Source organism: Phyllopteryx taeniolatus, chromosome 23 (genome assembly GCF_024500385.1).
Source record: "Phyllopteryx taeniolatus isolate TA_2022b chromosome 23, UOR_Ptae_1.2, whole genome shotgun sequence".
Taxonomy (NCBI): Eukaryota; Metazoa; Chordata; class Actinopteri; order Syngnathiformes; family Syngnathidae; genus Phyllopteryx; species Phyllopteryx taeniolatus.
Window position 1 is genome coordinate 4,727,589 of NC_084524.1, and position 22,742 is coordinate 4,750,330.

Below are 22,742 nucleotides of genomic sequence, written 5' to 3' on the forward strand. Positions count from 1 at the left end.
CAGCTCTGATTGTTGCGTATGCCAAGGAAGACACCGTTCACGGGAAACATGCCAAACGTGTGCGGAAAAGGCAACGGCGGCTAATACTCGACTGGGATTAGGTCTACCTGGGAAGCAAAGCAAAATAGTAAAAGAGTAAAGAGTACGAAAGGACAAATAGAATCGAGTTGAGCTTATATGTGCTTATTACATGGTGCGAAGAGACAGTGTAGTGTGAGGAGCTGGAAATGCAGTAGGGACGATTCCATTTCTGCGGGGCAAAATATTGGATTCCGAGGGAATATTTGTCATTGTCAAAGCAGGAGCCCAATTCATCAGCGGCAATATACGTGCTGCGTGTTTTTCGGGACGTAAGATGAGGGCACACGGCGATGCCAAAGTTAACAATAGACAGCATGCACTGCAGGGAAAATAGCAGGGAACGCTCTGGGAAAGAGCGAAACCGCAGAGAATGAGGTCTTGAGGGAACTTTTCACGTTACAAAGGGGGGTTTGTTTGGACAGGGTTGGATGGAGATCGTGTGTGTGTGTAAGGGGGGTTCGTACCGGACCCAGAGGAGTTAGCAAATGACAAGATGATAGATACACCTTCACTTGGAAGCGCTGATGATGTCGTTCACTATGAATGTTTTTTTGAGGGGGGGGGGGGGGGGGGGCTGTCGACAAATATTAGCCGCTGTGTTGTTTTCAAAAGCCGTCACCATCGGCTGCAAACCCACTATTGCCACAGTTAAGTGAGACTACAGTCAAAACACTTTTTGTGGTGAAGCTTAATTGTCATTTGTAAAAATAAGTTCATAGGTTTGAGCAAGTGGCGAGCCATATGGTTGATGCTGGAGTCTCAGGGCTTGATTTGGTCAAGGCCTGGGTGGGCAAGCTGATCTACTCACCGGGCCCACCATTTTGAAATGACAGAAATGCAACTTTAGAGTTTGGGAATGATCGCAGGGCTGACTTGTTGGCCAGTCACAAGAAGGAATCATGTCATACCACCAATGACAAAACAATGCATCAACTGCGTGTCCTTGCGTCTGGCTCCCCCAAAGCATTTTTGGGGTTTGCTGTCCCAAGTTTTCAACACTTTAGGTAGGATGGGGACATAAATCTAATTCCCACACATTTGGGGCGAATTAAATCAACCTAAACATGACTTTTTGGTGGTTGCTGGCTTCCCCAAAGTTATCGGAGTGAGATTTATTGAATGTAACTTGGTAATATGTTTGTTTGCCAGTACAGGGAGGAAGGCAAGCTTGCCCATATTTGGTGCTGGAAGTAGCCTGGTGCCTTTTCCCGCTGGTTTGTCACTGTCAGAATGGAAAGCCCTATGCTTTTTTTTAATTAGCATTTGAAGCTAATATTTTTATTGTTAAAAATGCTGACATTACCACTTTCAACCGACTTGGTTTCTTCAAAGTTGTTAGGATCTCCCGCCATTGATGTCATTTTTCCACGTCACGATACGGCGTTCGTCACTGCAGTTATTATTGATTCATCAATTTTCTCCTTTCATTCTTCTCTCTGCTGTTTGCACTATAGAACTCCACTAAAATCTTTTTCTGTTGTCGCTCTGAAATCACTCCACCACCATCTCTCCTATTGGTTGTGCAGCGATGTCATGGCAGCGTGCCGCTACCCAAACTGAATGTTTGTTTTTCTATGGCGCTATGTCAAAGAATGGGTTGGTCTTCCCTGCACTGCACTGTCCTCAGTGCAGTCTGGAAAGGGTTTTAACACTTCCAATTGCATCACTTCGAGCTTCATTTTGCGCTTGCAGTGCTCTCCCAAATATACCAAGTGAAAATCATCAGCGCCAGCAAAACTAAACTCATTCACTGCCATTGACGACAATAGAAGTCAAACATCGATTTTAACTGGGGATTGTTCCCCACGCTTTTACATGTGCTGCCAACAGCGCACAATCTGTTTGGGTGAACACGCAATTTAGCACCAGTTATTTGGAATCTTATATATGTATACTCTTCTGACCTTCTTTCTTTTGAAAGAAGTGAAATGTAGGATTTGCATGCAGCTGCTTCATTCCACGCTCACGGAGCCTCCACCATCCCAGACATCCTCGCCTCGGCAAATAGCTGGAAAATTGCCCTATTTAGCGAGCAGCAGTTGCGCTTTTATCTTGAACTTGCAATCGTCAGCGCGGGTGCCTGTAAATTGGAGCTGGGGCGACACGGTTTAATCACAGGATATAGCCACAGTAGGCTAATTGGCCCAGTCGGGACATTTCAGCCAGGCGTGCCACACGCAGTCGCGGTTTCGGGCTTGTGGCTTGGAGTGAAATATTTATGAAATGAGGAATTATGACACAATGCGTCCCCATAAATTGCGCAGCGGCAGCCGTTCATCGGCATGCTTGTGAAGTGCTCAGTGCATGTGTTGCATCTTCTAATAATTGTTTGCACATGGGGCTTTTGTAGCATTTCAAAATAAAAGCAGGCAGACCCTGCTGGTAAATTGCCCACTGCTACATAAGCTAGCACTTTGATAAAAGGGCTTTTACTGAATTAATTGCTTGACTAGCAGTTTAATAAGGCTTTTTTTTTTTTTTTTTTTAGTTAGTTAGTTAATATATTTTATGTGAAATTTTACAAAATTAAACACAGCTGTGTTCCTTTCTCGGCCTCTGCAGGTGGAAACATACTTTTCTTTTCCTGAGGTCATTCCTCCAAATGAGCCTCACGGCTTCTGTGCAAATTCTGTCAATTGCAATTCCGAGGTGAACGTGCTGAAAGCATCCTTGTTCGGAGTTCAGACGCAAGTAAAGGCGTCTTGTGCGCCGTGCATCATAATGCGTCCCATAAAAAGCTTGAAGCGCTGTGGAGGGATTTGCTTAGCAACGTCTGAGCACCATGTGGAGCAAAACCACAAAGTTCATAGCAAAACCCACTCCGCACTACCCCCCGCCGCCCCCCACACACACACATACACCGACCGCACGTCATTAGACTCATTGGCCCCTTGTTTTGTCTGCAAGGTGGCACACAAGAGAGGTCTGGCTTCTTCATGTCTGCAATTAGCGGAAAGCCCTTTGAGCATTTATTCCATATCCTACAAGTGTGCCGTATTGCCTATGCCCTCTCTTTGTCCTCGGTGGTAAAACAATTCAGCACACGAGTAGAAGGGCTACGTCTGTCTTACGTCACGTGTTTGACGCTAGCTGTTTACTAGTGGAACTTTGTCACTAGATACTAGTAATTAGGGCTGGGAACTAAAATCAAATAGGTTGATGTAAAATTTCTGCCTCGATGCTCCGCCGGTACCAAATAAAAAGTGGGCTGAATGATAGTTAGCATTTTTTTTTACCTAGTATGGTAATCGCTAGTGCGCTAATGCTAATCGCGATTGCTAACCGTTTTAAATGCGTTTAGCATTTTGTTGTCTCAAATTCTGTACAGCACATTTACACTATACGCTCGGTAGCAATATATTCAGTTTAAGGATCCAAGTCCGTAAATGAGAATGAAATGCATGTTAGTAATAAAAATAATGAAATAATAATAATAGTGGGGGCAGGACAATTATTATTGTATTATTCAAGCAATAATCAATAGGGGAATCGATTCTAAAAAGATTCAATAGGGACAGCCCGACTAGTAATAATAATAATAATAATAATAATAACTAGTAATAATCATAATAATCATAATACATTTTATTAGTAAGCACCTTTCGAGATCCTGAAGGACACTGTACATCCAATAAAGCAACAATAAGTAGCACACCATTGTCAACTAGTGCACAGTTCTGCCTCGCTGGTAACATGGAGGTGTCCTACCTCGGTCTAGTGTGCCCTATTAGCTCTACTAGTGAGGACAAAGAGATTAAGCTAAATACCAAGTAAAGCCAGTTTAGTCCCCCGTGTACTAGTCTAATCTTTGTCCTCACGAGTAAGACAATTCAGCACACTAGTAAAGTGACTACGATGCTCGAGTAGAATCAACTGTTTCTTAGAAGTAGGACAACATGTTACGACTGAGGCAATATTGTGCACTAGTTAACATCTATGTACTACTAGTGAAGTACTTCACGTTAACTAGGAGAGCGTCATGTCACTCGTCGCTCTAATAGTGCACAGTTATCAACGAGTGTGTTTTTTATATTTGACCTTGCTTAAGAAAAATAGTCAGGCGCTTCTTAGCAGCCGCCAACCTGTTTGTATTCCGACGTTTTTATTCAATTGTATCTGTCATTTTTGCCAAAGTGCTTGTCCTGTCTGTTGTGTCCAGAAGAGTTCATATTTCTCGTGACGTTTTTTTCTTTCTTAAATTGCAGGGGGATGCAGGCTCCTCTGCAGCAGGCATCAAGGTAAACGCACTCGGAAAAACTCCTTGTGGCAAGTTGAAACACACAAACACAACATGAAGCTGCAGTGTAATCGGTTGTGTTCCAGGGCGAACCTGGAGAGCCTGGAAGAAGCGGACACAAGGTAACGACGGCTTTGCTGTAGCTGATGCTAAAAACACAAAGCAAATGCCACATTGACAGCCCTCTAAATCACCGAGCAGCAATCTGAATTAAGTTTCTGTGCCAGTGGACGCCCGACCGCTAGAACAGCGAGTGCGCGTGTTGCGCAAGATCAAATAGCTCGGGATCGAGTTTTGACGAGAGAATTCCAATCTGAGTTGACTATCTGTGTCGAAAGGGCAGAATGAGGACCAAAGTCGGCGGGAGGCCCACCAAGCAGAATCTGACGCTTGAATTTTGGGCTCCGGCGCTCTCACTTTTCATTTTGTTTGGCGAGAGGCAGGCTAACGTCCCAGGATTCGCACAATTCTTGTGGATGCACCAAAAGTGTCTGACTTTGTGCTGAAATATGTGATGTGACTCTCGTCAAACCGGGAAATGTGCGTGCAGCAGGTTCTTTCAATGGCGCCACAATACCGCGCCGCTTGAATAACTCCCCCTTTTGTGAACCGCCCGCATCCTCTTAGCGCACTATTTACAGCCGCCATAATTGTGCTGACACGCTGACAAACGATTCTCCTCGACTCGGCATCACGTGAAATTATTGTCCCGCAATCAACGCCGCAGTTGGACGGCCTCGCCCAATGTCGCTGATGCCGAAGATGTCGCGAGAAAGGCTTTTGTTCGTTCATTTTTACAGCGCTTTCATTTGCTACAGTGTAAATTTACAGCCGTCTCCGTGATCCCCCGAGAGTCGTTACAGCTGATCGCTCCCACACTGGGCTGATCATTAAATATGGCCCGTTTAATGGGGTCATAGCTCATTCCCAGTCAGAGATGTTGTTTGGAAAGTCTCTTGGAGGCCTCGCCCTGGGATTCGATTGTCGGCGCATTATTCCGAGTTCTCAGCTTGTCCGGCGACCTCAAAAAGTGCGCCAGCCGACCTCGGAATGACTTCTGAGTCGCGGCCGCTTTTGCAAACGCCAAAAAGTGCTCTCGCAACTTTGCAGTGTGTGACGCTCTAACCTTTCCCCCCGACAAAGATCAAACCTAATCGCATTGCAGGTTGCGGCTTTGGGTGTCTTAACAAACTAATCTCTGAAGACGGCATGGTTTTGTATGAAAGTGCATGCGCGCTAGCTTCTGCTGATGACAGACTAGGCACAGCGACTCTCTTTGTATTCTTTAAATACTGTATATGTTAGCAAGAGCAAGCCATTTCTTCCTTGACAAACGTACCATGTTTGTGGTTCAATGAAAAACAATACAGTGCAGTATACATGGCACCCTAAAACCTTGTTTCCCGATTAGAACATGCGCGGTTGCATTTTTTATTTTATTTTTTTTCAGCTCCAATGAGTTCATCACCAATTTGTCCACGATTGTCCAGTTCAGTCACATTTGGTGGGTGGGCCTTAAGGAGGAAGACATGACAATTGTTTTCACTGTAGTTTGTCCGGCGGATCAAATTTTTGGGAACTTATTCATGTCCACACGAAAAACCACATGTGGACTAGCAGATTTGGAGCAAACCACTTACTTAAATTTCGGTTGACCGGTTGTGAAAACAATTTTGTGTGTGTGTGTGTGTGTGTGTGTGAGATTATAAAATAAATCAGTGAGGAGTCACTTTTTTGACTTTCTCTTTTGAACGTTGAAAGAACAAGGATTCCCAAAGCGCCTCTTAGCTTAGTTTGGCTGTAACATGTCCCAACTCTTCCTGTGTAGGGAGAGCCAGGACTTCCAGGGCTGCCTGGACTCCCAGGGATTAAGGTAAATGCTCTGTTCTTTCCATCCCCCGTCATACCCTCTCCCTACCCGGTTTCCATCTGCTTCAGCCCACCAGAGCAAAAACTCACACACTATTGTGTCGCAAACAAAGGTGTTAGCATTGTGCTTTCGTCCGTTTTCCAGCGTGATTGAGTTCAGCGCACCTTTGCCTTATCCGGAGCCACTTGAAGTCTTTGCCGTAGTAACAAAAATACAGTAGAACCTCGTTTTTTTTTGTAAGATTTGGTTTTCAACGCTTTTTTTTTTCACCAAAATGTTGTCCTGGTTTTTGTACATCCGCTCGGCTTTCGTCAGTTTGACAATGTTCCATAGCAAACTCATCCGTCATTTCCTGAAATCGAGCGCCCACGCAAAGCATTCCATACACATGGACAACTTTGAGTGTTTTCTTGTAAGGCCTGTGAACATGTCATCAGGCCGTTTTGCATCATGGACGTGTCGGCCATATTCCTGTCTTTTGTTTACTACCCAGGGGTGCAGCATCCTCAGTCTGGATTTCTATGAAATTCATATTTTGTCAGCCGAATTGAAGTACGCTCAGAAGTTGTCGTGTTCCTGGGTGCAGCATTTCCTTGAGTGAAGCTTTTGCACGACTAATTGCTTACTACCGAAATCACTATTCAGCTGCACTATAAACCTTTTACCAATAGAGGGTACTAACACACTACAACAGGGTCATAGGGACCATAACTTCCTTTTTGTCTTAAATTTCAATATTACGGTCAATAGAAGGTAAAAGTGAAATTTTTTCAATTTATTTTAATCCATTTCTTTATTTAGACTTCTTCCAGTGCATTTTTGCACATTGGACAGTCAAGAGCCTCCTATCGTCTCGGTTTCTTGCATGACTTTCAATGGTGTCCCAGTTACGTTGATTCCGAGTTCTTTTTTGCGTTCCTTTTAGTACGTACTTAAATGTTCTTCTCCAGTTGTTTCTTGGGCGGCCTCGTTTTCTTTTCCCGCCTAGAGGTGTCCAGGTCGTTGCTGTTTTTGCGTGGCAGCTGTTCGGCATTCGCAAGATGTGTCCCGCTCGCTAAAGGCGACGGATTGTGCCTGTTCCGCGGCGTGGTATGGACTTTGCTCTTTGCAGGATCTCTTTGTTTGCTACATGATCTGTGTTTCACATCTTATTGTTGAACTATAGTGATTCTCTTTTAAATTGCCTTTTTTTTGTCAATGTCTGGAGCAGAGTAATTAGATTTACATTATTTCCTCTAAGAAATTGGTAATTATGAATTGTTTTGGGTTTGGTACGATCTGGTTTTAGGCTGATTCATCACAAAAACTGAGGTTTCACAACCCTAGAAGCAATTACACCGGCATTGCTTCTAGGGTTGTGAAACCTTTATTAATCGTACGTGTAGAAGATTCATCGATTCAATGACCACCGTGAGGATAATGCCTTTGCAAGTCTCAATTCTGCATTTTTGTGTTGGTTTTGCATTCCACTTTCGAGGGCGTGAAGTCACAGGTCATAAATCGACCACTGTCTGTACCGACCGACCTCTCCGACTTGTGTGTGAAGATGCATGAACGGACGGTCGTATCGTCTGGTTAAGTCGCCTGTGTTCTTCATGTATGAAAAGAAGACATAGAAATTGCTTGCCTGCAATGCACTGAATACAGAAATGATGACGGTGCCTTTTTTATGCTTGGTCAAGCTTCATATCCCATGTTTTTTTTTTTGGTTTTGTTTGTTTGTTTTGTTTGTTTTTTAACTTAAGAGGCTTGAATGCTTGATGGATCTAACAGCATTTCGCTAACGTAGCACTCACCTACATCTGAACTTGCACTCTGGCTGTGTTGTGCATCAGGCGCAGGCCTTCCGTAAGGCTTTTCTCGAGTGGCCCCGGCCGGGCGGGCGCAGATGGTTTAGCGATCCGTCGGCGTCGAGCTCCCTTGAATAGCAAACGGAGCTTCGCACCTCATAGCATCGACTCGCTCCTCGTAAGTCAAAGACGAGAACTTCTTCTTTGTCCCGATGACTTTCCAACTGGGTCAGTACCGTCGGCCTGCTTTGCGGCGCAGCCTTGCGAATGGATCTGGAATCAGCTCCCGTGTATCTGTTTGTCCATGCATCTTGAACTCAAAGATGACTATCGCTTAGTATGTCTGTTATATGCGTTGTTGTTTTTCTTGAATGTAGGGAGAGCCAGGATTCTTTGGTCCCCAGGGAGAGCCAGGTCTCCCAGGCCTTCCAGGAACTAAGGTTGGTGCGCTCCACTTTGTATAAAAACTCAGTTTACATCACACACGGATGCCTCCTTTATCCCATACATCAGGAGTTGTCCAAACTACGGCACGGGGGGCGTTTGCGGCCCGTCGCCATATACTAAAACTAACGTTTGACACGGTCACCACTGCTTTGAAAAAATAGTGTGCGGGTGGCAGTTTTTTTTAAATATAGTGGTGCCTTGAGATACAATTTTAATCAAGTTTAATTCGTTCCATGACCACACTCGTATCTCAAATTATCTTTTCCCATTGAAATGAGTGGAAATGAAATTCGTTCCAGCCCCCCAAAAAACAACCAACATTTTTTCATACAAAATATTGCACTCAACAGTATTGTACTGTATAAAAAACCCAGTAGTAACATTTAGGCCTAACATAAGCTTCAAACACAAAAAGAATGCAAGCACAGAAGATGACTGTACCTAATGTATTGTCCTTCCTTGTTGTTGTTCTTCTGTGGTGTCTATTGGTAGTTGGCAAACCAGCATAATGGCTGATTACTGCCCCCAACTGTTTTTGTCCATGTATCACAATGAAACCAACGTGAATTGATGGTGGTGGGTGATAGACACATCTGTCTTCCATCAGCTCCCCTCGGGCAGGAGGCTACAGAGCATCTGATGCAGGACCACCAGGCTGAAGAACAACTTCTTTCCAGAAGCTGTTAGACTATTAAACTTGAACAGTGCTCTGTAGCCCTGACATCAGCCCCTATATCATGTAAATATTATGTGGAATTCCAGCGTCTAGCATTTGTATTTTCGCCGCATCCTAATGGTTGCTGCATTTGCAACTTTATAAAACATTCACAACTGCAAATAATTATTTCTCTTTTTTTTTTATCTTGTCTCATTTTATCTTATTTTGTTTTTCAGTTTAGATTTGATCGTCTTGACCTTTATTGGGCTAATCTGGGACCTTGGTTATCAAATTTTGTGCCATGTTGCGGAAATGCATGCTGGTATGACAATTAATCTTTGAATCCCTTGAATCCTTGTGGAGTGTACTGCCGCCATCTAGCGGTGGGAGTCTGAAGCACGCTCGGATCTCAAATTTTGCTTGTATCTCAACACAAAAAAATCGGTCACCTGACAGCTCATATCTTGAAATACTTGTTAGTCAAGGCGCTCGTATCTCAAGGCACTGCTGTAACTATTATACAGTGAGACTATTTCATTACTTGATTCTCTGTTCTTAGCCTGTGGAAAAATGTCAAAGTGGCCCTCGCGTCCTTCCATTTTTGCAAGGGAAGCAAGAAGGCGTGCAAGGTGTGCGGCCTTTTGGAGGAAAAAGTTTGCACACCTTGCTTGCACGCCTTCTTGCTTCCGTTGCCTCCAAAATGTCAGTGACAAAGGAGTCGACGAGTGCTGGCTTTGAGGCGTGACATTATCACACTGAGAAGTCTGCTGTGATGCTCCACACACACACACACACACACACACACACACACGCTGGAGGATAATTGTGTGTTCTTGTCAGGGCATCCATTATGCACGTGTTTGTATTGGATTGTGGATTAGTCCTACACCACGAGCGAGGGAGTTTACTTCATGTATGCTCACAATGGCAAGTCAGGGCTTTATTATTATTTGTGTGTGTGTGTTCGAAAAACGATTTAGTTTGATGGTCAGTTCCAGAAAGATGATGCGCGGTCCAAATGTCTTTTAGTAGCACCACACCGCCATCTGTTGTCTGTCTCTGCTCACTTCACGCCAATGCACACTCAGACCTGGAGGAGGGGGCAGGATGCAGATGATGATGATGATGCTGCTGCTGCTGCTGCTGATGATGATGATAACAAATGACTTCTTTTCGGATTAAATTGTTGTCGTTTGTGTGTAAAGGGAGAGAGAGGCGAGCATGGAGCGCCCGGAAAAGGCGAACGAGGCGAAATTGGACCCGTCGGGTCAAAGGTGAGTCATTCTGATTTGCTTTTTTCTGCCCTCCGGAGGCATATTAATAGACTTCGAGGGTGTTCTGCCTGCTTGTCCTCTTTGCCATCAATGGTACCCTTTGTCCGCAGCTTTTTTTTTCTTCTTCCTGTAAATAGGGGTCTAGTTCCGATTTGAAATACTAATTATTATGTCGGCGAAGTGCTGCCTAAATCATTAGAATCCAAGTTCTGATCTTAACGTTCTCCTGGGAGTTTGCGTCATGTAAACGCAATGGAAACGAGCTGGCCGTTGTTTATGTCTGGCTCGGACCCGGCAAGTAGCTTTAATAAACTCCAGCCTAAACTCAGATGACCCGCAGATGTGTTTCACGTGTTATGAAAAGAAAACAACACCAAAATGTGAAACCTCGCCTTACTCGGTGACAGACTTCAAATAAACACCGTCGGTTCTTTTCGCCAAAGCCGACGGCGAGGCTCCCCTCGGGAGGAGTGTGTGTGATTCTTTGAAATTGTACCTCACGGTGGTCAAGGTTCCGTTGGCGTCCCATTGGTGTGACATCAAAACTGCATCGTCAAACTTTATGACCCTCCCCCACACTCCGAGATACATTTCCTGTTGAATATTTTTAGAATCGATTATTCTACCGTTCAGCCATTGATTATTCGAGTGGTCGCATAAAACCTATCCCAAATAGGCATGAGAGGCGCAGGTATTATTTTTGTCCCCTTGGGGTTGCCTTCCTTATGTTCTGTGACTTTGAATGTGTGTGGCTTTAAAAGACGGGGGGCCTTGCCTGGTGAGTGACGTGGGAGTCGGCCAGCGAGCGTGTTATCGAGTTGGCGGCTGTTAACTGCCGACGCATTTTGCTTCATCTTCTTTTTTCAAGTAGGAAATGATCCCAAACTTTTGACTTTTTTATTTTTTGTTATTTTTTGTAAATTCACAATATAGTAAGACTGTGAAAAGTGAACCGGTATATGGCAAGGGATGTTTGAAATGTACTTAAGTAAAAGTTTTTTTTTTTTTTTTTTTAAACTAACTTTTACAGTCTATCTCATACAATACCCATTTTGATAACTGCACAAATAATAGCTTCTTTTTTTCATAACCGAACAAAACAAGAACAACATCACGTGACGTCGCATGCTGTTTACGTGCTAGCTATCACCGGCTCAACGAGTTCCGCGAGCTAATGTTGTGAACGGATTAACATCACGTGTCATTGGCTTATGATAACATCTGAAAAGAAGAAAAGAAAAAAAAAACAACCGAGACTGTGTTTGTTTTCCATTGCGTTGTCATCCGCCGCGGTTGAAAAGCAGTAAGAGAAATAAATATTCAAATACATCTCCCTGAGATATCAGTAATAAAGTATTTGTTGTGACTTACCACCACTGTTTGTCTTGTACTAGTAATTGGCATACGCGTATTTGGCAGGGTTCGCAAGGAGAGGCAGGCACGCCTGGTCCCAAAGGGTCAAAGGTAGGAGATGCATTCATTCCTTCCCATCACCAGTTAATATTTACTATGAGTTTTTGCTGCCATTCAGTTATTTTTTTTTTTTGTATTTAAATGGAGCCCATGAGGCCAAATATATTCTCTCCATCCTGAATTAGGGGGAAACTGGAGATAAAGGAGACTTTGGGCCCGCGGGGCCAAAGGTGAGAGGTCATCATCCAGTGCCGCCAGCGTATCACATACTTGTGCTCTGCGCATTTCTTTATTTATCCTCAAAAATGAATGTGCCATTCATTTACAGGGCCCACCTGGGCAAAAAGGAGACCAGGGGGCCACTGAAATCATCGACTATAATGGGAATATTCAGGAAGCATTACAGGTCAGACAATGAATATTTCCTTTTTTTAATGATTGTTATTGTCGCATGGATGACTCACATTTGGGTTTGACGTCACCGTTTGAAAGCAGTGCCGTTAGGGTGTGTCTGTGCAAAAGACAAAATATGCTGACAAAAAGGTTTGTATTTCTCTCCTTTTCTCATTCCACTCGTTTCGGTGGGCTGCAGAAGATTACCACTGTTACAGTGACGGTAATTATCATTCATAGGCTTTGTGTGTACTAAGAATTGCCGTCATCGTTTGTTTTTGAATTGCATGTGCACAATCCTAACTTTGTTTTGCCCTGCAGTAGTATGTCTCCCCCCCCATCCCCCCCACCACCACCACGCACCACCATTTGTGGACTTAACAATTAATGAAACGGTATACGTATTTCTACATTAAATCAATCATCCTAGACAAAAAAACAAAAAAAAGTGATGACATCATTCTCTGTCGCCAGCAATCTATTGATCTATGTGACCCAAAGAAACAAGTTATGTATGGAGAGCTATCTGTTGCAGCACTTTTTAGGCCTCAAGGTGGTGCTGTTTTTTTTTTTTTTTTTCAAATATATTATTTTAAAAGAAAAACCCAATCTACATGGACATTTTTCTGTACGTTTTAATATTAAGTGAGTTTTTTTTTTATACAGTAATCCCTCGTTTGTCACAGTCCAGAAATCCCTCACAATAGATGAGAACCGTGCAGTAGCAACCCATTATTTATTGTATTATTTATATAAATTTAAAAGTTTCATACATGCAATTCAATGTCCATTTGTGATATTTTAGAGAGGGGCAGGTGTTCTATTTGTCCACTTGCTTGTTTGTAACGACAGGTTGTGGAAAATCAAGCTAATTGTTGCTCTTTACCGACAATTGTTCTCGTTCCTATTGTTAGAAGTGCGTGCATTAGCTATTTGTCGGGCTCGGTTGATATTTGTGAATGAATTTCACGAAACTCGGGCTGCGGCTCGTGTGTTAAACAATGGCATTCAGGTCATGTTCCCTGCTTCATGAAGGAACTTTGGGGCCTCACCAAATGTGTGAGTTGAAATTATTCCGTCAGGTTTCTTTGTCTGTGAAGTAAAAGAGTCTGTCTGTCCTTATGTGAGTCATTGCTGCCACATTATAGTCAAATAGCCAGAAATGCTAACTGTACCAGAGATGTGCAGGTGAGGGACTGCACGACACTGATCAATAATAATAATTTTAAAAAAATCTGTGGGGTACTGAATCCATAATAAGTGAATCGTGATATAATGACGGACTTATGTTCCGACTAACACCTTGTGCTCATCCTTGGCATGTGTTCAGTTCTTCTCTTCTCTTCCAAATCATCATGCCACGTAACACAGCTTTGATTTTCCTGATCGGTTGACCTGATTGTGTCATTGTAAAAGTGACGTCTTTGTTCTTGCGCAGGGCCCGCCGGGTCCTCCCGGGCCCATAGGACCGCACGGAATCAAGGTACATGATGAAGGTTTTCCAGTGGGTGCCGAGTTCTGTTAAAAGTGCAAAAAGTGACAACGCGTCCTCTTTCTGGTCCGGCAGGGGGACCGTGGTTTGCCTGGCCTCCCGGGACTTGACGGAGAACGCGTAAGATGACGTCTTAGAGTCGTGTATGAATCCGTTCAAGACAGGACGAGTGTTTTTTTGTTTTGTTTTTTTTTCTCATCAAAGCTCGTTCTTTGTCAGGGCTACAAGGGTTCCAAGGGAGACATGGGAATGCCAGGAGCGTCGGGTGACAAAGGAGCAACCGGTTTACCTGGTTTACCTGTAAGAATGTGGTACCATTCACAAACATGAAGAAGTGTGACTTCATGGTGTTTCTTTTGTTCCTTAGGGTGTGAATGGTGTGAAAGGAGACAAGGGAGATTCTGGTCTCCCAGGTCCACAAGGTTCTTCAGTGAGTTTCATAATCCGCTCAAGTCATGCTAATGTTAAAACCCTCATGTGTCAACCATGTGTGTCCCTTTAGATTATTGGCCCTCCAGGGGTGCCAGGACCTCATGGGCCCCCGGGACCTATGGTAGGTCTCATCACCAAACAAACAAAAGGTTTCCAGTGGTCTCCACTGTATTGTGTTCCTCCACCAAAAGGGTCAGAGCCTTACTGCAAATAGCCAAAATCCACAAGTGATTGACGCTCAACCAAAAAAATGGAGTAATTACGTATCGGTGCCACAAAACGGCGGTGAAGCACTTTTTGGATGAGACAATGCTAAGGCCTGACTGAATGGCGCTCCTTACGACGCTTCAACGGAGGCACAAAGATGGCACCAGATGGCGCCAAAGCAAAAATACAATAAAAAATACAAGTCGAATTTGGCACTCGTCACCGTACAGCTACAACACAACTCTAAAACTCTACTGTAAAACATAGACTTGTTCTTTCTTTTGTCTTCCAGGGACCCCACGGTTTCCCCGGACCAAAGGTAACTACCGAGCCCTTTCATCAGACGCGACTCCCTTTTTGGCGTCCATCTCGTTTTGCTGCGCCGTGGTACAGTTACACCCATGTTTATAACACAGGGCGAGCCCGGTTTGCACGGTACCAAGGGGGCACGTGGGGAACCAGGCCACAAGGGAGACCGAGGACCATTAGGTCTCCCTGTAAGTACAACAAATCCTCGTTTTATTTCCCTCTGCTAGTTGTGCACTCGAGTAAGTCTTGGTATGTGTCGATATAGTTATGGTGTGTGTGAATATGTGCTCTCATTCATTTGCCTGATTAGTTTGCCAACTTCCCAGTAACCCAGTGTGTAATTTTAGAAGTAAACCCTGCCATCAGAATGTGTAGTAATAACAGTGTTCATCTGGTACTAATCCCGCCTTGTCCATGTCACTCATACGTCCGTAACCACACAGGGAGCCTCCGGCTTGGACGGCAAGCCCGGGATCAGGGTGAGTGACCAAGAGGCTTCGACCACCCAAAAACTTCTGTTGTCCTCTCATCCAGACCCTGTCTCGCTTTCCCCCCCCCCGCCCCCCTTTCTGTTTTTCACCCATGAACAAACACCTTGGCTAGCACAGTGGTACCTTGACTTAAGAGTGGCCCAACAAAATTTTTCTAGTCGCCAGCAGTCACTTGGTCAGTTTTGTTGTTTTTTGCTTTGTGATGGGAACCAAAATGTGTATTTTGAAGTGATGAAGCGAAGTAATAAATCCCAGTGACCCCACTTTGTGAAGCCTCAAACCCAAAGTTTGTCTCAAACTTGGCTTTTAATTGGGTCAGTTATTTTAAATTGGATCTGAAAATCGTTAAATCTGTCTGGTGAAGCCTTTTCTTAATTAGCAGCACTTTGAAACAGTAATCCATGTCTTCATCGAATCCCTGCTGGATTACGTTAACGCACTTGACTTTGGAGTCAGCCAGTCCCCCTAGCAAACGTCTCCAGTTGGTTCAGAGTGTCTTCTTGTCGATTTATATTTATGTAGAGCACTTTGTTTCCACTACGTTTGTTCTTTAAGCGCTCTATGACTAAAATTGAGTTGAGCTGAGAATGTCGAGCGAGCTTCAGATAGCCCATCACTTGGATGAATGAAAAAACTGGTTGGCACTAGTTGCAGCTGCAGTTCAGTGCCCTAGTGCTGTCAGTGACGGTGGTGGCGGTGTCTATTAGTCAGTCCTGCACTTGTATTTAAGCGCAGGGTACCTCTCAAATTGACTTCATTTTAAAATTAAAAGTGTTGTGTGGGCCTGGGACATATTAACGGCATTTGAATTCATTTCAAGAGGGAAAATAAATTGAAGTCGTTACAAACTTGGACGTGGAACAAATGAAACTCTTAAGTCAATGTACCGCTGTATCATCAACCAAACACACAAAATGTTGTCAGCATTAACACACACTCGTGAATTAACTGCAGCAGTGCATGTGCCCATTATTGTCCAAATGTTGTTTTGGGAATTCCCTTTTGGAACCATGGCGACGCTTCTCATTGCAGGGCACCGACGGACCTTCAGGTCCGGCCGGTCCGGCCGGCCCAAAGGGGGACAGAGTAAGAAGCGCTTCGCCGCACTCCGATCCGTTTTGAAGCCTCGACTGATTTTGTTGTTGTTGCCGGATTAGGGGGAGCGAGGGGCGGCGGGGGACCCGGGACCGAGGGGACCCTACGGATTGCCTGTGAGTTTGTGATGTATATTTTCCACCTTTTTTGCCAGCTCGTATTGAGATTCCCTCACAGGGTACTGATCCAGGTCGTTACTTCCTTGCAGGGAGCAGCGGGAACACCGGGCTTGGATGTAAGTCTCAGGAGACTTGTAAGAAACAGGAAGGCCGTCAAGTATAATGTTTAAATGCATCGAGAGGTTTCTGTGTATAGGCAGCATTGTCATTCCAAACGTCCCAACAACATCCATTGGCTAATTCAGTGGATTTTCATCTTGACATTCCATCTGAATCAGTATGTACCCCTCAAAAAATGTATATAGTTCCTGCTTTGGTATAGAACAGCACTCCCAGAAAGTTCCTAGGACCTCGGATCCCGTCTAGCGATATCCTCGAAAGGTGTTTGTTTTCTGTAGCTCTTTGTTTTGTTGCGATTAATCAAGTTGCCCTCTTCCAGGGGTTGCCGGGTTTGAGAGGAGAGAAAGGCGACGTTGGGGAAAGAGGAGAGAAGGTAGACGTAGATGTGCTGCACTGAATCTAACGCGAGACGACTGGTGTCAATGGACGGGACTCGTTCCTTTTATCGCAATAGAGTATCAGGCCATTTGTTAGCGTCGCGGCTCGAGCTCGTCACGATGTCATCTTCAGCCCATGTGAACCGTGTCTCCCAATCACAAGCGCTCACTCGGTCACCCCTTCATATTCATTCCAAGCGAGGTCCATCCATTGACAGCAGGCTCTTGGCGTCCATCTTTGATTGTCACCATTGCATCTCACCGCCTGCAGTACTCCCCCCCCCCCCCCCCCCCCCAAAATGACTCTTTCCTCCCTCGCTTGCACTAACAGAAGCTAAATACTCAAACTGTCCAATGAACTGACTCCCCTCACTGACCTGCAAAGTCAAGAAATGAGAAGGCCGATACTGTGTATGCGTCATTCCGCTGTTTTGTCTGCAGCAGATAACCCGGGTTGAGGTGTGGTCGACAGAGTAATGCATGACTCAAGTGTTTGTCCTGGATTTCAAGAATGATTCCCTTGTTGCAGGTGTTTTCCCTGCTACTCTTTCTCATCCTTTGTGCCCTCCGACAGCCTCAAAGGCTTGTCAGCTTCACTCCCTCCGACTGTAATATTTCCCTTTTCTTTTTTCCTGAGAAATCAATCTAACCTCCCTCCCTGTCGTGGGCTCGCCCCTTCTTTAATCGCTCCCCCTTTTCCTAATCTCAGTGCTGTTCCACGGAAGTGACTTTTAACGTGACCAAATGGTTGTATTTCACAGGGGGAGAAGGGAAAGAAGGGAAAAAAAGGGCCTAAGGGCGAGAAAGGAGAACAGGGTGCCCCTGGATTAGATGCACCCTGCCCATTGGTATGTCCCAACTGTGAGCTGGAAGTCGCCTCCCAGCCGTGTAGGGCGGTCTCCCCGAACAAGGAGGGGTGCCTCGTGGCCACACCCACGCCCGGCTAGCAGCCTCCACGTGGAAAACTGCCAGAAACTGAATTCAAGGCTGAATTTGTGGCGTCGGCAAGGTCACGAGGCAGCCGCTCCTTGACGCGCGTTCAAACCGGCCGGTCGATCGGTCCACCTCTGTGCCAGTAACACTCCGAGGTCATCTTTGCAAACAGGGTTTCCGGGGATTTAAGGGTGAAAAGGGGGAGCCAGGGCAGCCAGGTCTGGACGGGCTGGATGCCCCGTGCCAATTGGTACAGTATTCCTCTCTTTCCTCCACCACTCACCCTTCTGCACGCCACTCACTTTCACCCACGCATGCGCAGCCATCTTCTTTTGATTTATCGCACATGTGCACAACACCCACTGCATCCGACTAACTCCTTGACTGCACGCAGCCTTTTTTCAAACAATACAAGTCGATTGCGACGCACACAAAAAAGGAAACGAGTCAATTCTGATGAGCTCGCATCAAGTCCCTTTAACGCACCCCCTTCCACGCCCCATTAAAAATCCAAATCCCATTTTCTTGTAGCTACTCCCTCCAAGTTCCCTGCTAACATTACGCTAACCGACTTTTCTACTGATTCATGACCCCGTGCTCCTCCAGCCCTACGATTAACTCGTTCCCTCCTCTTCTTGTACCAATTGGGCCAGACCGTCACAAGAGGGATACACGCCGATGTTGCGTGAAGTTTCTTATCATATTTCACGTGCTACACTGGAAGTCAAAACCGCAACGCGGAGCGCTTGTGCGCGTGCGAGCGAACTCGACATTCACGCGCACGCGTTAAACTTTTCACCAGAACACAAAGAAACACTCAGCTTGCATGCCATTTACAGTACTTCATTTTTTTATGTGTATTATTTGCATGAATGACAAACTGTTTGTGTCCACCGTGATCATATCGAAACCTGAGTACAGATATCACCAAATGATGAAATTGAATGCACTTGCAGTAAATACAGTATGTACGCACTACGACTAAAATATCGACAAATGCAAAGTTTTTGTGTGACCCAAAATGAGACCGAGATAAATTATTTCAAAACTTTGAGTTAAAAGGACATTTGTTAATTATGAACACAGCCACATCGCCGGTTGTGCACATTTGCACGTCTTTTTTTTTTTTTTTTTTTTTTTATGATTATCTTGGTCTATTTTTCATAACGCAAAAACCTGGCATTTCACAAGGGTTGTGTCGACTTTTTGTATCATCTCTATGAATATTGTGCGTTAGTTATGTGGCCTCGTAGCATAAAAATCAATCCACCCATCACCATTTTGAATGAGTGCGTGTGCTCGTTTGTTTGTGAACGGGCTCCCGATTCCGGTTCGGTCTACATTGTGCGTTTGTCGTGTGCACAGGGTCCCGACGGCTTGCCGATGCCTGGCTGCTGGCAGAAGGTAAGAGACTGAGCAAACCATTGTTTTGAGGAGAAAGGAAATTTGACATTTCCGTGGCTTCTCTGAGTTTGTTATTGTCACCCATGTTGTTTTTTTTGTCAAAGAAAAAAGTTGTAACGTGAGCATTCATGTGGTTCTCGTTTTTGTTTATTTGTTTTTCTTGCAGTGATCACGCTAACCTGAAACGCATGGAGTTTGTAAATAATGCTTTTTTTTTTTGTATTTATAGTTTTTTTTTTTTTTTTTTTTTAATGGTGTTTAAAAAAAAAAATTAAAAAAAAGAAGTCTGTGTATGAAGATGCAAAACCAACCCTGACAACAAAAGAAACCCTGGGATGCTTCACACCCCTAAAGCTGCTTCTACTCACACCACCGCCTGGGAAAAACCTGCGTGGCCGCTCTCACATCCACATTGTTTGTGCGTTTGTGTGTTCGTTTGGAGCTTGTGGCGGAACTTCACCGCTTCCCAGACCGGCTGGGGTGCCACAGGGCCCTGGCCTCAGCCCGTTGGGACTTGGAGACAGGAAGCGGGGCAACCTGGAGGCCAAAACTGTGTTTTATGTTGTCACTCAACGCAGCGTCAATCGTTTACGGAGAAAAAAGACAAAACCTCGCCAAAGCATGTTTATACGTCTTGTGCGCACTGTTTTGGCTTCTGTGGAGGAAAAACTAACAACAACAAAAAGGCCGAGCGAGAGAGAGAGAGAGAGTGAGAGTTTTTTTTTTTTTCTCTCTTAATTTCCACTTTTCCTAAATCTTCCCAAGGGAGTCACGCCATGGCTGGTGGCCTGAAAAGTCCTGAAAGTGAAAGATGTTTGTGGCTTGAAGGCGCCCGCCCGTGCCTGCAAGAGGCGATGATGGGCGCTGTCCGCTGGGTACGGGGTGCCCACACCTCCTTTGGTTGGCTGCACTGATAAGAGTCCACAAAGGGTTTTAGTTGGGTCGGGTGTACCCCCCCGCCCCGACCCACACCACGCCCCACGGACGGTTTTCACGGAGAAGGCTGAGGATCTACTGAGAGTGTTGATGGAATGCAATCATGTTTTTGGATTTTGTGTTTTTGAATGTTGGTGATCTTGCCAAAGCGCAAGCGACCTGAGATATGTTGCGTCGTATGTTTGCATGTCAGGTGCTTGTTCTGTCCCTCACAAATAAAAAAAAAATAATAATAATTAACACTATCAGAAAATGTTTGCAAATGTCTTGAAAAAAAATACAAAGATAATCAGTCTGCTTTCATGGAGGACGACAGAAATCGGAGAATCTTTATTGTTGAGAGGCTGAAATCGGAGGATTTGGACAATTTCACGTTAAACAATGGCTCTGAATGATTAATCGATTATCAAAATACTTCTCGATTAGTTGTTTTCGATTACTTGCTCATCAAAATACTTGTTGATTAATTTGATAATTGATTATTTTTCAATTAATCGATTATTTTATGATCAAAATCGGAGTCCATTAATTTGACAATTATTTTTCGATTAATCGATTAATTGAACCTCTAAACTCAACCTCGCTTGCAGCTCAAAAAAGAAGGCAAACAACAGCTCATAACTCGAACAACCCGGGATGTTAAGGCACTCTGAAATTAAAGTACATCATTACAAAAAAAAAACCGCTGAAAATGTCATCGATCAATCGAGTTGTATCCATCCTTGGTGGACGTTTTGATGCTTGACCTTTTGGTGACCAGGTCAAACATCAAAGCACACCGACTCCAACCTGGACTGAAGGCCACTCCCCCCCCGGCGATTTTCCAAATGATTTTGTCAACAGGTCACATGACTAACGTACGGCAAAGACATCACGTGACGGGATGTCGGGGCGCTTTGGCAACATGACGCTACGATGATGTTTTGTTTTCTCAATGCTAATTGTTTTCTTTTTGGTGTATTATCGCCTTTGGTGCCTGAAGCTTTTATTCATTCCTTTATGACAAACTTTAAAGCAACTTTTCATTTATTGTGGGTTTTTTTTTGGAGAGGAACTGGTATGTTTTTGTTCAGCTTCAAGTAGGTGCAAAACAACAACAACAACAAACACCTGAATGCTACTTCGGGTTGTCAGTTCACTGCATGCACATTTGTATTTTTCATAAATGTTAACACCCATGAAGCCATTTTGGTGCATTATGTTTCTATAGTCGCTGCTATGCGAAGTCGTTTCCTCCCGAACACGCAGAAGGAACGATTCCGCCGCGCTCACCAATTTCTTTGTCGATGGTTGCCACCATTTTGTTGCGTCTAACCGTGTATTTGTTATTTGATGACATAATTTATTTTTCTATGATTTCTTGGATTGCTTGGGTTTTCCGAGCGGCATTCCTCTGTGTCGCTTGGGGCGTCGCCACGACGACACATCCGCTTTTATTTCGGTGCCCTGAGTGTTGTTGGGCCCAGCCAATGCGATGTTTCGCTTTTCTCCTTTCCCTTTGCATTGAATGTAGTTTAGTTGGCGAGTTAATGTACTGTTGAGATGTGTGCTCATTTGACAAAGTGCAATTTTATGATTACCGTGTGTTTGTGTGGAACGCAGCTGGAACGTCACATTTGAGTGATTTTTCTGTCTCTCTTTGGTCCAGTTGTGCACCCCATTTTAAATAAAACCACTTTTTTTGGGTGTGGGGGGTGGGGGGGATGACAAATATTAGAAAAGTGAACTTTCAGATACATCTCCTGTTCAAACGCTGTCCATTCACCTCGTGTGTTCCCACAAATAATGACTATTAATGTATTTTTAGTGTTCCTCTTTGAGTTTGAGTTTTTGGAGTTTGTCCGCACAAGGTGCTGTGTCTTTAGCATGTGCAGCTATTTCTTGTTTTATTCAGTTTTAGCTCATGGATTCCTTTTTAATCATGTGCAGAAGTGCCAAAATGTCGCCATTCGGAAATATATGAAAAGACTGTGAGATGCCGTGCGTGGTTTTGGAACAAAGGACAAACAATGTGTAAAAATGTCAATGAAAAACAGTTGTGTGAGTTGAAATATATATGTATTATTTTGGATTGTGTTGGAGTTTCTGGTTTCTGTTCTGCATTTGTACGATTTTTATTCAGTTTGTATTATGATTAAGTTTTTGTTTTTTTTACACTTTTGATTGACATTTCTTTAAAAAAAAATAAATAATAATAATGTGTTGTGTTGAAACGCAACTGACTGTCCTGTTGGAGCCAAATAAACGCAGTCTTTCAAACGCATCACTGGTAACCGCCGCACACAGTTGCAATGCTCAAGAATTTCATTTATGAATGAAGTGCTTGCAGGTGACACCAGTAACACTGACATTCAATAAAGTGACCATGCAAAAGTAATACATTGCTCATTTCAATATTTTTATTCCACCCAGTTTTCGCAGTGCATATTTTTGGAACCCCGAACCTCACAATCGTGAGGCAGACATGCTAAACACTAGCGCGCCATACCGATGTATTCTGATAAAGCAGATTTTTTTTTTTTTTAAATGGTCTCAACATTTCTTTTGGTGCCAGAATGGAAAGGTGTATAATTTTAATGGCCCATAATAGATTCTAATGCGAAAAATAATTGGCAATAATTGCATTAGATTTTTCTGTATGTATTTAAAAAAAATAATAATAAT

At 44.1% G+C, this 22,742-nt stretch overlaps 1 protein-coding gene across 15 annotated transcripts in view; it reads left to right on the forward strand.

Annotated features, from left to right (window-relative positions):
• Nucleotides 1-22,455, forward strand: part of LOC133472797 (collagen alpha-1(XXV) chain) — an 89,325-nt gene extending 66,870 nt beyond the window's left edge. For 2 of the 15 annotated variants that reach the window (XR_009786834.1, XR_009786839.1), the window contains 24 exons: nucleotides 4,287-4,319; nucleotides 4,405-4,440; nucleotides 6,147-6,191; nucleotides 8,356-8,418; nucleotides 10,289-10,357; nucleotides 11,777-11,821; nucleotides 11,956-12,000; nucleotides 12,099-12,176; nucleotides 12,363-12,386; nucleotides 13,602-13,646; nucleotides 13,731-13,775; nucleotides 13,875-13,955; nucleotides 14,023-14,085; nucleotides 14,158-14,208; nucleotides 14,587-14,613; nucleotides 14,711-14,791; nucleotides 15,047-15,082; nucleotides 16,127-16,180; nucleotides 16,252-16,305; nucleotides 16,398-16,424; nucleotides 16,748-16,801; nucleotides 17,567-17,653; nucleotides 17,911-19,142; nucleotides 19,309-22,455. Coding sequence is in view for 7 of the 15 variants with exons in the window: in XM_061764164.1 (XP_061620148.1) it covers nucleotides 4,287-4,319; nucleotides 4,405-4,440; nucleotides 6,147-6,191; nucleotides 8,356-8,418; nucleotides 10,289-10,357; nucleotides 11,777-11,821; nucleotides 11,956-12,000; nucleotides 12,099-12,176; nucleotides 12,363-12,386; nucleotides 13,602-13,646; nucleotides 13,731-13,775; nucleotides 13,875-13,955; nucleotides 14,023-14,085; nucleotides 14,158-14,208; nucleotides 14,587-14,613; nucleotides 14,711-14,791; nucleotides 15,047-15,082; nucleotides 16,127-16,180; nucleotides 16,252-16,305; nucleotides 16,398-16,424; nucleotides 16,748-16,801; nucleotides 17,567-17,653; nucleotides 17,911-17,988; nucleotides 19,104-19,142; nucleotides 19,908-19,934 (1,287 nt within the window). In the remaining 8 variants the exon portion in view is untranslated. The remainder of the gene's footprint in view (nucleotides 1-4,286; nucleotides 4,320-4,404; nucleotides 4,441-6,146; nucleotides 6,192-8,355; nucleotides 8,419-10,288; nucleotides 10,358-11,776; nucleotides 11,822-11,955; nucleotides 12,001-12,098; nucleotides 12,177-12,362; nucleotides 12,387-13,601; nucleotides 13,647-13,730; nucleotides 13,776-13,874; nucleotides 13,956-14,022; nucleotides 14,086-14,157; nucleotides 14,209-14,586; nucleotides 14,614-14,710; nucleotides 14,792-15,046; nucleotides 15,083-16,126; nucleotides 16,181-16,251; nucleotides 16,306-16,397; nucleotides 16,425-16,747; nucleotides 16,802-17,566; nucleotides 17,654-17,910; nucleotides 19,143-19,308) is intronic. The other 13 variants (XM_061764165.1, XM_061764164.1, XR_009786835.1 and 10 more) reach the window with 13 other exon arrangements.
• Nucleotides 22,456-22,742: the final 287 nt, after the last annotated feature.